This window comes from Dromaius novaehollandiae, chromosome 5 (assembly GCF_036370855.1).
Source record: "Dromaius novaehollandiae isolate bDroNov1 chromosome 5, bDroNov1.hap1, whole genome shotgun sequence".
Lineage (NCBI taxonomy): Eukaryota > Metazoa > Chordata > Aves > Casuariiformes > Dromaiidae > Dromaius > Dromaius novaehollandiae.
The window spans coordinates 68,180,046-68,192,941 of NC_088102.1; the positions used below are offsets into that span (position 1 = coordinate 68,180,046).

The 12,896-nt window shown below is 38.6% G+C and overlaps 1 protein-coding gene across 6 annotated transcripts in view; it reads right to left on the minus strand.

Moving 5' to 3' along the window:
* The window catches only part of AP2A2 (adaptor related protein complex 2 subunit alpha 2), a 52,251-nt gene that overhangs the window by 23,667 nt on the left and 15,688 nt on the right, over window positions 1-12,896 (minus strand). For all 6 annotated transcript variants that reach the window (XM_064513164.1, XM_064513160.1, XM_064513161.1 and 3 more), the window contains exons 3-4: window positions 2,811-2,953; window positions 1,747-1,940 (exon numbers count right to left, since the gene is read on the minus strand). In XM_064513164.1, coding sequence (XP_064369234.1) covers window positions 1,747-1,940; window positions 2,811-2,953 — 337 coding nt within the window. The remainder of the gene's footprint in view (window positions 1-1,746; window positions 1,941-2,810; window positions 2,954-12,896) is intronic.

Consider the following 12,896-nt stretch of genomic DNA (forward strand, 5'->3'; position numbering starts at 1 on the left):
ATTAGAGCTGAAATTCATTAGGGTCAAAAGTTCACTAGGCATCACGAGTAAAAAAGTTTCTTCAGAAGAGAGATTCAAGTCATGCAGTTAAGGTGCATTTCAAGTTATGCATGGGAACAAACGTAGATCTCCAGATAGTTAACGATTTGTCTCTAATACACTGGACCTACCCAACAGCTTCAGGACCTTTGGCTAGCATCCAAGTAAACTAAATATCACCCAGCATGCTATCTACAGATCTTTTCACTTTGCCATTCAAGCTGTTGATGCTGGAATGGACTATTTTGAGAGCAGCATGCTACAACCATAGTTCAGTGAACTCCCTTCCACAGAACAGTCAATTAAATACTTTATTTTCACACATTCTGTCAATCGCAACAGTTAAGAATGTACAGACCACTAGTGCTGAAAGTTTTAAGAGCCAATTTATACATTGCAATCTTGGTTAATTGCTCAGAACTCCACAAAACTCCACATCCCCAACTGACAAGGACATTGCAGGAAAGGAAAGCAGCAAGCCTGACAAGGCCCCAGAATGTTTTCTTCAGACATACACTCTTACTCAGGAAATGCCACATCTACTGAGAAAGGTGAAGTTCTGGGATGGATTCTCTGCCATTTCATCCACCAGCCCAGACATATAGCGAGCATCAAGTGCTGGCTGCTTATTCCTCTTCTCTTTCTGGCCCATATTAAGTTTCAGCACTGCAAAACACTAACAATGTTCAAACCTTTCTTGTTAACACAAGGATTCGACAGAGATGGGGCATTACAGTGGCAATATTTCAATAGCAGCAAAATGCAAGTGAAACTCTTGAACAACTCCTAGATATCCCACCATATCCTTCCCTTTGTCCGCAGGTCAGACAGTGCATATAAAAGACAAAGTCAGAATTAGCATTGCATAAACAAATGAGTTTTCAACATTTTTTAAGCTCCAGGGCTTGACATTTAGAGTATTAATACAGTTATCACACAACATATTACTTTGTAACAATAGTGTCAGATATCAGCTTACTGTAAAACAAAAATTCATACACATTTCAAAACATATAATATCTATAATGGTTTAAATGTACTGTTTGAAAGCTTTAAGTTCCAAAATAAAATAGCCCTGCAATCACAGGTTTCACTATGTTTATTTAACTGCAGTTCCAAACATTTACCAAATCTGGAGAGATTTCATAAGAAAGGGGAAATTAAACCACAAGTAGTCAGAGTCATCTTCTTTATACAGAAATTGCTACTCTTACCCAGACAATTCACATGGCTAGCAGAGAAAGCAAGAATGCTTACTGTACAAAGAATATTTGCACATTCTTGATGAATGTCATGACCATTTGAACAGCTTCATTTTACAGTGAGATTTGTAGTTTAAGTCTCTATATTTAGATCCATTTATTGCTCCTCTTCACATCAGGAGAGATGCAAAAAGCAAAACGAACGTACTTCAGAGGTGTTCACTACTACACTTCTAAATAGAAAAAATACTTCATTGTTACACAGAGCTTTAAAAGTCTACTTAAGATAGTGACAGTCTTAATTTCCATGTTTTATTTATGCACTTGTACATGCAATCCCATGCTCAGGTATGTCAGAGCATCCATAGTAACTGGGGCCTGTCACTTTTCTCATTACAAGACATATGGTTGTTCACATCTGAGTACAGATTCAGCTGTTCCTGATGAACCGAGTGGCTTAAAAGGCTTATTGGTGGTGTGTTTGAAGGAGGCATGTCATACTTACCCAGCTACAAGTATTTTTGGAATTTCTCCAGCAAATGCTTCCGCCATTTCCCGGCTACCCACATTAGCAATACAATGCAGAGCTAGCCCCATGAAGGTGGGGTTGCGGCTGGCCAGATCATTCTTGATCGCGTTGTTTATTAAGCGAATCAGCTCGCTGTTAGAGTTCACTAGTACAGAGATGAAGAGATACCCCTATGATTCAGAGAAAGGAAAGGGAAAATTGATTTTAGCTGAGTTACTTTATGTTTTCCTTTAATGTCAGAAGTAATTCTTTGAGCACATACAGTTCTCCTCCAATACTAGAGAGATGGGCAGAAATAGTTAGATACTAAGATACCACAGTAAAGCCTAGAAAGATCAAGTGAAGTAAGTGCAGATGCATGTAGTTTAGCATTTCCCCAGTTAATCACTTTTTAGTGGAAAAAAATGCAAGACTCAGGGCCTGCAGATCACAATCTGTTTCAGCATATACCCAGTAAGATAATTTCTCAAGAATGGGACAGTATTTCAACGGGAAGCAAATCAACAATTTGACTTACTATTCAGATATCATTGGATTACATCCACCTGATAAATATGACCTTCGCTAGGAAAATTTAAGGGGATATTCTGAAAATGTAAAAGGTGTCTGCCTTATTCTGGTTCAAATACGTTATAGCTAGCCACCACACAAAACTTGCACTGGAACTCATGCTTGCCTCACAGTTTGTTAGTAGGAGCTAACGCATTTCTTTGAATGACTTTCTATAAAGCCTCAAGTACTACTTGAACATTGGAGTCAAGGCAGTTTCCTAATAAGTAATTTTTAGACAGAGTACGCGTTTTAGCTGTTACAATTAGCGTAATTTACTTAGGCACTACAGGAACACAACCTCTCAAGTCATTTACTAAAACAAGAATCCCTCTGCACAAACAGGTGCTGTTTTCGAGTCCCTGCTAGATCCAAAACAAGGCTTTAATTTGAGGAAAATTTGAGGGGGGGGGGTTTAAACAGAGATTATACAGCTGAGGCAGGATATTAGACAGTATGCCTTGTCTTTTACAGAGCTGGTGTTTACTCACTATTTGTTTTTCTGTATATCTATTAGAACTGAGCAGGTTTACGGCCTCCATGTGACCAAAGTCAATGTCATGCCCCAGGAGAAAGATGAAAAGCAGCTTGCAGACATATTTTTTCTTACTGTAGCCATCCAGAGCCTTGTCACCTAGAAAGTAAGGAAAAAGAGCAATTAAGCCAGTGCTGTTCCTATATTTCAGGTGCCCCACTGAGGCCTGAGGTCTGCCCCCTTGCAAAGGTAAACAGCTCCACTGAAGTACCTTATCATGTCTTAGATAGGGTAAAAAGATTTATAGTAGTATTTAGTAATGATGATTGACATTTGATTCACTATGTACAAAGTTGCATAAGAGATACAAACTTTGAGAGTTTTACTATAACTAAGGTCCTTGCATTTTATGTAACATTAGTCTTAGCATTCAGTTAACAGTAAGTGAAAGCTTACTGTACTGTTGGGTTTTTATAAGCTCAAAAGTATCATCCCACATATGGAAGCATAGCATAGAGGCAAATCACTGAGTGCTACCTTTCCACTGAAATGATGGAAATTTATGAAACTATAGAGTGAATAACTCCATGGTGAATAAATTGTGAAAAATCCACTTAACACTCACCTAAAAAGACTACAGATCTTTGCATCATTTCGTGCTAAACACATGAAAGTTACCACAAACTATCACTAACAGATGTCCGACAAGTCAAGCAACTTGCCTCTTGGACTAAAAAAGAATAATAGTTATTCTCAGTTGTGGAACACAGGTAGCTCGTAGCACTTTTTAATGGTCTGAGACAGGAGGAAAAAAAAGAAAAAGCATAGCTCTGAAAAGGTTGACTTGTCACTGGAATTACAACACATTCACATGGTATCAGTTATATATTAATTTGATATTTAGACAAATATTTGTATGAGAAAAGAACCTTAAGACTTCAGTGTTAGCTCTATTTACTATTGCCATTATCTGTATCCTAAAGGACCCAGTCATGAAACAAGCCAGTCCTTCCATCTAGTCTCTGAATTCTCCTGATATGTCCTTACAATGTTTTCTTACTGTGAGTCAGTACATCTTAATAAAAATAAGGAAAAAAAAATGATCAAAGTGCAGGTATATGCCTTCTGTACACTTGTTCTCCTGTTAAACCAACTGTTCAAGCTTTATCATGGGAAAGGATCCTTCCCAACTACTAATACTAATCCATACAGTAGGAAGACTACAGTCAAAGCTCCTGGGTCTCTAAGCTACAGAGCTGGTACAACACAGGTAGGTTTTATAAACAAATTAGTTATGACTGAACACTATTCATAGCAGATTTTAAGTGTTCCACAGTAGAGAACTAAGTAGCAACAGAATAAAACAAAGCAGTAAGTCTTTTTTAGAAAGGCAGAACGATCCGGATACATCCCAAAGCCTAAGAACAAAAAAGAGATTACCATGTCAGCTTTAGAGTGTTCATAAAACAGAAGTATTCACAAGTGTTTCGGTTTTAGAAGAAAAATGCACTCCATGTGGGTTTGGCCTCAGCTTGATGTACAGAGGTATTTTTAGAAGTTTGTGAGCATGGTCTTTTAAGCCATTTTCTTCCATCTCCAGTCACAACATAGTATAACAGTTTGCAGCTCATCAGGCAAACCATTCCTTCTCCATAAGGATATGGATAAATATGAATACATGCTTTTTGTGGGACATTTCCTCCCCTCCTCCATCAGAAGACAAAGGAGAACGAGTAAATCAAAAAGCCTGAATTCTTCAGTTCAGTCAGGGAAGAAAATTATTGTAGAGGCTGCTGCCTAGAAGGCTACATACACTCCTTAGCTTCTGCATTCGGGGTCCGGAAGAACTGATCTGTCAGATCAGTGTGCATTCCTCAGTGATGGGCAAGTTCAGCCAGAATAGCATTGCATAAGATGAAGCTTAAACAAAGTATCTTTAAGTCTTTGCCGTTATCAAAAAGGCTCTAAACTGTATTTTTTTCAAAATACCAGATATACGTAGTAGGCAGCTAAATATACAATCAAGACGCTTAACGAAGTCTCCCCTTCTTCCTCCCCACCCACTGGTGGGGAAGCAGAATAGACTTCCCACAACACAAGCATCTATAGCTCCTACTGATACAGTCAATTTAGTGTGAAATCTAAACAAGAGACACCCTACCACTATAAGGTAAACTTAAAAGTTTTTGGAGGAATGAAGTCTAACTTAAATGCAACTAGCTGCATGTTAAGTCCTGTAATGTTAGCGAGTTAGGAGAAAGTGTACTGGCACACTGACGTAGGTAAAAGTTTATGCCTACAGGCTGCAATTACATCAGTGTTTTAGGAGACTGCTTTCTCTTTTGAACCTCTAGACTTGAAGCTGCCATTTTTCTATATACATGACAGATAAGGATTTTAACAGAAAGACTAAAATTAAGCACCTGATTTCAGAGATTTAATACAGACAGTGATACCTCTCAAAATCTGAGTCTTTAGACAGTAGTTGATCTTGATAAATACATAAATATGTATATATTATTTTAAACTGGCATAGACAGCAGTTGCCAACAAAAAGAAGCTTTGCACAGCATAAAAATAGCTTTAAGGTAAAAGCAACCTTCAGATCCATACCACAGAAGCCAGGACGTGCCACTCAAGTATTTTATGTGGATAAGGAAGCAGTGTTACGAAGGTAATCATGCTGGTTAAGTCCTGCTGCACAGGATATGCTGACAACAGCCACCTCTGCATAAAACTGCCTAAAACTGGTTTTCTTTCAGTTTGCTGACATAAGGCTATTTTCTTGATGAGTCGGTAGCAAAAAGAATCCAGAGAGTTTGCTTTATTGGATATATGAATTAACATTAGGAGAACCAGGGTAAGACATATTAGGAAAAATCCATTTTTTCTTCTTTGGAAGCAGTATGACCAAAGGAAAAAATATGCAAGGTATGTTCAGCCATGTCTGTTTATCAACTGTGGTCTTCAAACTATGGCTTAAGAAACAAAGGAAGAAAGTCCTCTGCAATTATAATAGGGGAAAGTAGCACTTCATGTTATACTATCCTCCTGGTAAAATGGAATGCTACAGCAGATGCTTCCTTCCCATCCCATCATGGTAGGCATACAAATTCATGTGGATCAAAAAATACCTCCTTTGCTTAGAAGAGGCGAAAAATAAGACACAAGACAGAGAGCACGCACGCGAGTTATAACACTTTTCAGTTGTTAACTTAAGGTTTCTAACAGTTCTTTGGCTCTTTGTCACTTCTCATTGATTCTTTTTCTCCTTCCAGACCTTAAGGAGACAACTAGTGACAAGTCAGCTGTTTTCAGGTCACTGATTAAAGGAATAGGTGATGCTGGATACCTTTATCAAATTCTATTAAGATTCACAAAAGGAGACACTAAATAAGCTGGATCCAGGTTAGTCTGGGTTCCTCTAGCAGCCAAGATCTATGCAGTTGAGGACCTGCTATCATGTTTAGTATTATCATCATCACTGGTTGCTTCTCTCAGAAGAGATGTAGTAGGCAGATGAATCAAAAGGTGTCAGAAAGTAGCTTTACATCTACTTTAGTATAAGAAAAAAAAAACCCCACATGACCACACAGAGTTTAAAAGTGGAGTTTCCAGGGGACTGAGATTAAAGTTGCTGCCTGACAGTGTACAATCATTCAGCTGATACACAGCATTTACATATATAGACTGCCTTCTCTTGTTTTCCTGAATTGCTCAGCTGCTGAGTTCCTGAGATCACAAGGGAACAGTGAGTATAGAATAAAGCAACCCAATTGCTTAATGAAGAACATGAGCAGATGAAATTATGTATGCTCTGAACTGCACTGACTTTAACAAGAAAGTATTTGTCATAGTTTAGCAATTCCTTCCCCCCCCCCCCCCCCCCCCCAGAGTCAGGACCTAGATATTTAAAGCTTTATATCTTTACAAGATACCTAAGATCTAAGGACCCTGCTAATCTGAACTCTTACAATACTGGTATCTGAAGCATCTTTGATAGGAACTATGCCATGCAATCAAGCTCGAAGCACATTGCCAGTTCTTTATACAAAGGACAAAGGCTTTTGAAAGCAGATGCTTTGAAGTATTTTTTTTCTGTCCTAAGAAAAGAACATTTCAGGTACTGATTTTATAGTACCGTTCTTTGCTAGATCATGATGGAGAAGAAATAAGCTGCTTTTTCCTGCAGGATGGCAAACTGAAGGTTCTCATTAACAGGCAAGCTTGTAAACTAAGCCAAGTAACAGCCACTAGTTCTCTGTAAAACTTCTAGTTCTCAGCAGTAATATCACATATACACATCACTATTATCCTGTTTTGTATACCATTTATTTAGCACTATAATTTGAAAAGACAGCCTTACAGTAACAAAGGTCTCACTGTACATGTCTAATTTCAACTGTGTTCTGAAGAAGCCTTGCTTTCAGTTTGTTATGGAAGTTTCAAGTTTAACTAATCAGTTCCACTCCCTCCCAAGTTGCATTCATACAAGGTTCTATTTGAAATGTTACTAATAAGTCTCATCACTTAAGTATGTGCTTTCAGAAAAAGACAAAAGCAAAACAAAAAAACCTCCAGCTTCCCCCAGTCCCAGGAAAACATCTTGACAACAAGAACAGGAGATTTTGCTTATTCTATGCTGTCTTTATTGCAATACACAATTACTTTTCTTTGAACTCAGCTCATTTTCAAATGCTTTTGTGAACATTTTCAAAACACTGCACATCAAGTCAGCAGAAACAGGAAGGATCCAGAGAACATGTCAGCAGCTTTTAAAGCTCAACGAGCACTTCGAAGACTACTTCCTTTCCCTGGAAAGCCTGCCAGTCTTTTAGAGGGGTGGGGGAGGGCAAAGAGACTACTAGCAGCTGATCAGCAAATGGTACTTTCATGAATTAAAACAGAGATATTACTTCCACATTTCTATGCATCTCCTTTCTACTACAGATTGGGGTTTTGTTTGATTGTAACACTGTAAACATTGCAGGAATTTACACTGGAATCTTTCAAGCAGCCTTCCAAAAAGGAAGAAATAAAGCACTAACATTACCAAACTTTTCGGTCTCCAAGCAGTACCTTCTGTCTCTAATTTGGTCCATGAGTTAAAAAGCATCACTTGCTTTTTAATCTAATTGAGTACTCTTAAAAACCTGACCTGTTGTGTAGCCTACTACCAACTAGATTGAGCCTAGCCTCACTAGCATACACATAGTTGAAAGCTACCTCAAAGACTACATATGTCTCAGCTTTTAAAACTGCAGTAGAATGGACAATATCCTTAAATGTTTCTTTGCATTCAAAGTGCTTCCTTCCTAGGTTACTTAAGTTGTATAGTTTTAGACACTGACCTATATTCATGCAGTTGCACAGCAGTGCAACACTCTAACAGAAGGCCTACTCATAGCTTAGAGGCCAACAAAAATACTAAACTGCCTTTTTATGACTATCTGTATCTTATAGCAGAGACAATTCTTGTCATGCCTTAAAAGAGTGCAATTCAGTCCAAGCCCTCTAAATGAAAGATTGAAGACTTGTGGCTGAAAACCCATACAAGCCCCTAAGTTATTATTTAGCTACCACACTACCACCACCAAAACAGAGTATCACTAGAGCAGCCCTACAACTCAGCTGATGTTCAAAGACTGGTTCTGCTTCCAATAGTTTGCTTTGTCAGTGAAGACATGCTTTGCTTTCATACATTTAAGACAAACAGAAGACAACCTGACAGTCATCTGCTGACTAAAACATCAGACCAATTTTAAATGTAAGTGGTGGAAGACTCTCTATGATTTACAGTATGGCAAGAAAGTTATTCACTTTTGCACAACTTCTGTTTAAGAGAGGTATTTAGAGGCTTTTTCTAGAGCTTCTTACAATGGGTTACTGTACATAGTTTGGGATAATAGAGGAGACTTGCTCGAGCTTGGCAAAAGTGAGCCAGGGCAAACAAGCAGACATGATTAGTTGACACAGGGTTATTTCTCTTGTACAACTGAAAATTGCTAAGATATACCAGCATGTCTTAAATCCAGCAGCTACTCTAAGGAGAAAACCTATCAACTAACCAGAACAAAACTAGGCTCTTATACCAGATCTGGGAAAAAAAAAAAAAAAAAAAAAAAAAAGAAGCCTGCATCAGGAGAAAAAAGCTCCACTGTCTGCAGAATCAGTGTATAGATTTGTACAATTTCATTACTACACAACTTTTGCCTTGAGTTATCAAAATTGAGAACAAATCAATACACCATTTAGTTTTCCTCAAGAAGCCAGAAGGTCTCCTTTATAAGTTAATTAATACTCTGAGGACCAGACTTTGGCTCAAGAATGGAGGGGCCTGAGGGGGCACGACAGGATGGCACGACAACTTATAGTCTAAAGATCTAAAACAAAAGTTACATTTTTCCTGGGCTTAATTCTTAGCTCCATGACTTCTGTTGTATTGCACTGGTGTAGCTTTTCTTTTTCTTCCTGCTGCATGCATCTTGTCTCAGTTTTTGCTGAAGTATTTAAAGCAACAGTCAAGGACACTGACCTCAGTGATAGGGCTTCCTCATGCTAAGACAAGAGATAAAGCCACTTTAAGTACTATATTCCTTCTGAGCTAGAGTACAGAAGCCAGATTCAAGTCCAACCCCAAGGCCTACATTCCACCAGTTCAGGAAAAGTATGACCTTTCCAGAGATTTGCAACCCCATCCCAGCCTCCTAGCTATAAGGGTAAGTAGGAGTTTCCTCAAACATAATGTGGGTAACAGGCCTGCTATCCACCTCTGAAAGACCTGTCAAGTATTTCTTGTTTTGTTATGTCAGATCTTTGTCTGTAAGAGTATCAGAATACCTCTTGGGAACCACATTGGGTTTGGGCCTAGATACTGCAACAGAGCATGCTGAAAGGGTATAAAGGCCCAAAGGAAGGAAACAATGGTATACCAGTCTCCTACGCTGGGTTCTCAAGCAAGGACATGTTTGTGACAAGAGGTTTAACTACCAACCTTGCTTCTTATAGTTGCATCTTTCCCCAATTATAGACACACAGCCAGTCCAACAGCCAAATCTTCAGGCAGGTAATCAACACAAGGCCCCACTATTTCCTGTAAGTAGTTAGCAAGGGACTCAAATTCATGATCAAACATCTGACTTTTAAGAACCCAAACAAATTGAAAAGAAAACACTTCAAAAAGTCAGAGCTACATAAAAAGAAACTGGATTAAACTGAACATTCTCCACTTAGGAGTAAAATGCATCATTAAGATCTATGTATTTCTACCTTGCCCTTCTGCAAGGAAGGCCCACACAGCACACAACCCATATAGAGCTTCTGCAGAGGACAGATAAACCACTATCACCTCCCCATGCTCCTAAAGGCCACAAACAGTTAAACAAGCTGTCCGGACTCTGCTTTTTCCAACTCACAGTATTCATATTTATTTTCCTTCAAAGTACATCAACCTATTGCCCTCACAGTTAAGTGACAACTTTCACCTGAAATCCATACATACTACGTAATAAAAGCAAGAACAATTTATGAGAAGGTTTAGTCATAAGATGTTTCACTCAGGTTATAGGTTGAGCACAGCAAAATTTACATTTATTCACAATTATTTAAATCTGCTTAAAGCGTGCTACACACAAGGTACTCAAGCGGAAGCTGTCACAGTACTTTTACTGAAGTTAACTCCATTACCGTCGCCCGTTTCATGGTTGTACACAGCTGAACCTTCCTATGATCATTTCTCCCCTGCATCATGATTAATCACAGAAGCAGATTTAACTGGATATATACACATTTTAAAAAGTTTTTGTATTTAAGCCATGAAATAGCTTGCAAAACACTCAGCAACAGAACTTGCAAGTTTTTATGAACTACACCATCAGCAATGTTTAACCTACGAATATGCAGTTGTACAACGTGGCTACAGAACTACCTAGGCTAACCAGAGAAGCCTGCTATGACAGTTTAGTGAGCTAAGAGCTTCATTACTGCCAAGTTTTCCCAGAGTTCGTAGCATACTGGCGTATAGGGTTTTAGAGATACTCATGCAAAAGAGCAGAGAAGGCTAGCTCCACCATGTTAGGCAGCCTTTTAAAGGCAATAATAGCAGCCTTTTAAGTACGTTTGCAAACTCTTCACAGGGCAAGACTCAAAGGATGACCGATTTTGACAAATACTGAATTGCTTGTCACTGTTTGTGATCCCCTCACACTACTTACTGCACTTTACTAGTAATAGTACTCAGAAAGCATTGTTATCTGGGTTGTGGTTTTTTTTAAGGCTTTGTTGACTGTTGTAGCATACAAACAACTCACCGATTCACTTATTTCTATAGTTCTTTTGCAAACTTACAGAAGCATGCAGAGTAGTAGGTGTGGATGGACCCAAATGGAGTTTCATTTGTGTTATGAGAAACATGTAAGCCACCATTTTTTTCTTAGAATGCTTAGCTTCCCTACGGTTAGAGCTTTAAATCCATCTGCCCCATTTAAATTTGCAGATACATATGATTAGAGCTTTTTGAGTCAGGTGCAAGGGTCAGGAGTTGGGCTAGCACACAGGAAGCAAGACACTAACTACTTTATCTGAAGAGTACAGTTTAACAGGATCTGACTATAGGCACACAGTAATAATTGGACTGTAGCCCTGCAAGTCAGAATTTAAACAGTCTGAGCCATTAGGAACTTTTCTGCAATTAGTTATCACATTCATGACAACATGGTTAACTCCAACAGGGAGGCAACCAGGTCCAACAGAACCTCCTTCACACTTCGAGGCCAGAACATGCAGTACACAGTGAGGTTCTGCAGAGGCCCTAGCTTGCTGAAGCTTCCATAATTCAGATTTTCACATGTTTAAAGTTTACAGCCCCTCACTTCAAACTGAGGTAAAGTTTGATGACATTAGTTTGATAACAAATTCCTCTCTCATTAGTGAGAAATGCAAATAAACAATTAAGTTATGTAAACAAAGTAAAGTTTGCCCATCAACCAAGTCAATGTTTAAAAAAAAAAAAAAATTGGAGCTTGAAGTCAAGTTGCTGAAAACACTAGATTTATTTGGTAGCAAGACTGCAGTAAGAGTTGTGGCAAGGCATCAACCTCAAGTTGTTCTTGACAATAGAAGGATGCAGGCAGAATAACTGTTAAAATACCTACAGGTAAAGTTGCATGATGCTTTCTATAGAATCTGTCCTTTCTAAATTACTGAGTAAAATGGTTAGCTGCAGAAAAACTACTTTAGTAACAGCTGACAGCAAATAAAGCTGCTATCTGACAGCAAGTAGTTTTACAAATACAGACCAACAGAGAACACAGTCTTCAAGGCTGTATCTTTCAGATTACCAAATAAACTTTCAAACAGCCAAAGGAGAATCAGAACACCACAATACAGAAGTCTGAGGCTCAGGAAAAGCAGCTTCCCAGTGGAGGCAAGGAAACTTACAATTTGTTCAACACCTTAATTGGTTCAGGCCAACTGTAACAGATTGGGTGGGAGTTTCTGATGGAGTACAAAATAAGTCAGACTACAGTCTCATGTATGTTACATCTTCAGAAGCAAAAAAGCCATCTGAACTAAAAAAATCAGCAGAACAACAAAATCATTGCCAGAAACTGAGCCATGAACTGCTACATTAATATTATGAGAGAAGGTGACTCTATTTAAGTTGTTCAAAAGGGAGAGAGTCTCCACATACTGAGACTAATCTAACTAGCTGGTCTTGCCCATGAAATTATCATAACAAAGTGTGCTATTTAAGAAGAATCACGTGTTCCTCTGGCTTGACAGGCTGCTAAGTATCTGAAAGGATAGTTCTGCTCTGTTAGCAAGAGCTGCTAAGCAGCCTATGAGCCAGTAAGGATGTGTACTAACTATTTACAGATAATATCTGAAACACTATTGCTCTTAAGTTGTCTGGATTCTGTAAAGTCACTTCCTTTAATATTAGGCACCTTAAGATCAGTACTGGGCTTTCCTCTGCCCCCACTTTCCTGATCCCTTACTTGCTATAGCAAAAACTCCAGAACTCTGATTTTGTCCCCCCATGAAACAGGCTCTCCTTATAAAGAAGTTCTTGAACTATCCCAGATAAGGAACAGTTCCCTCA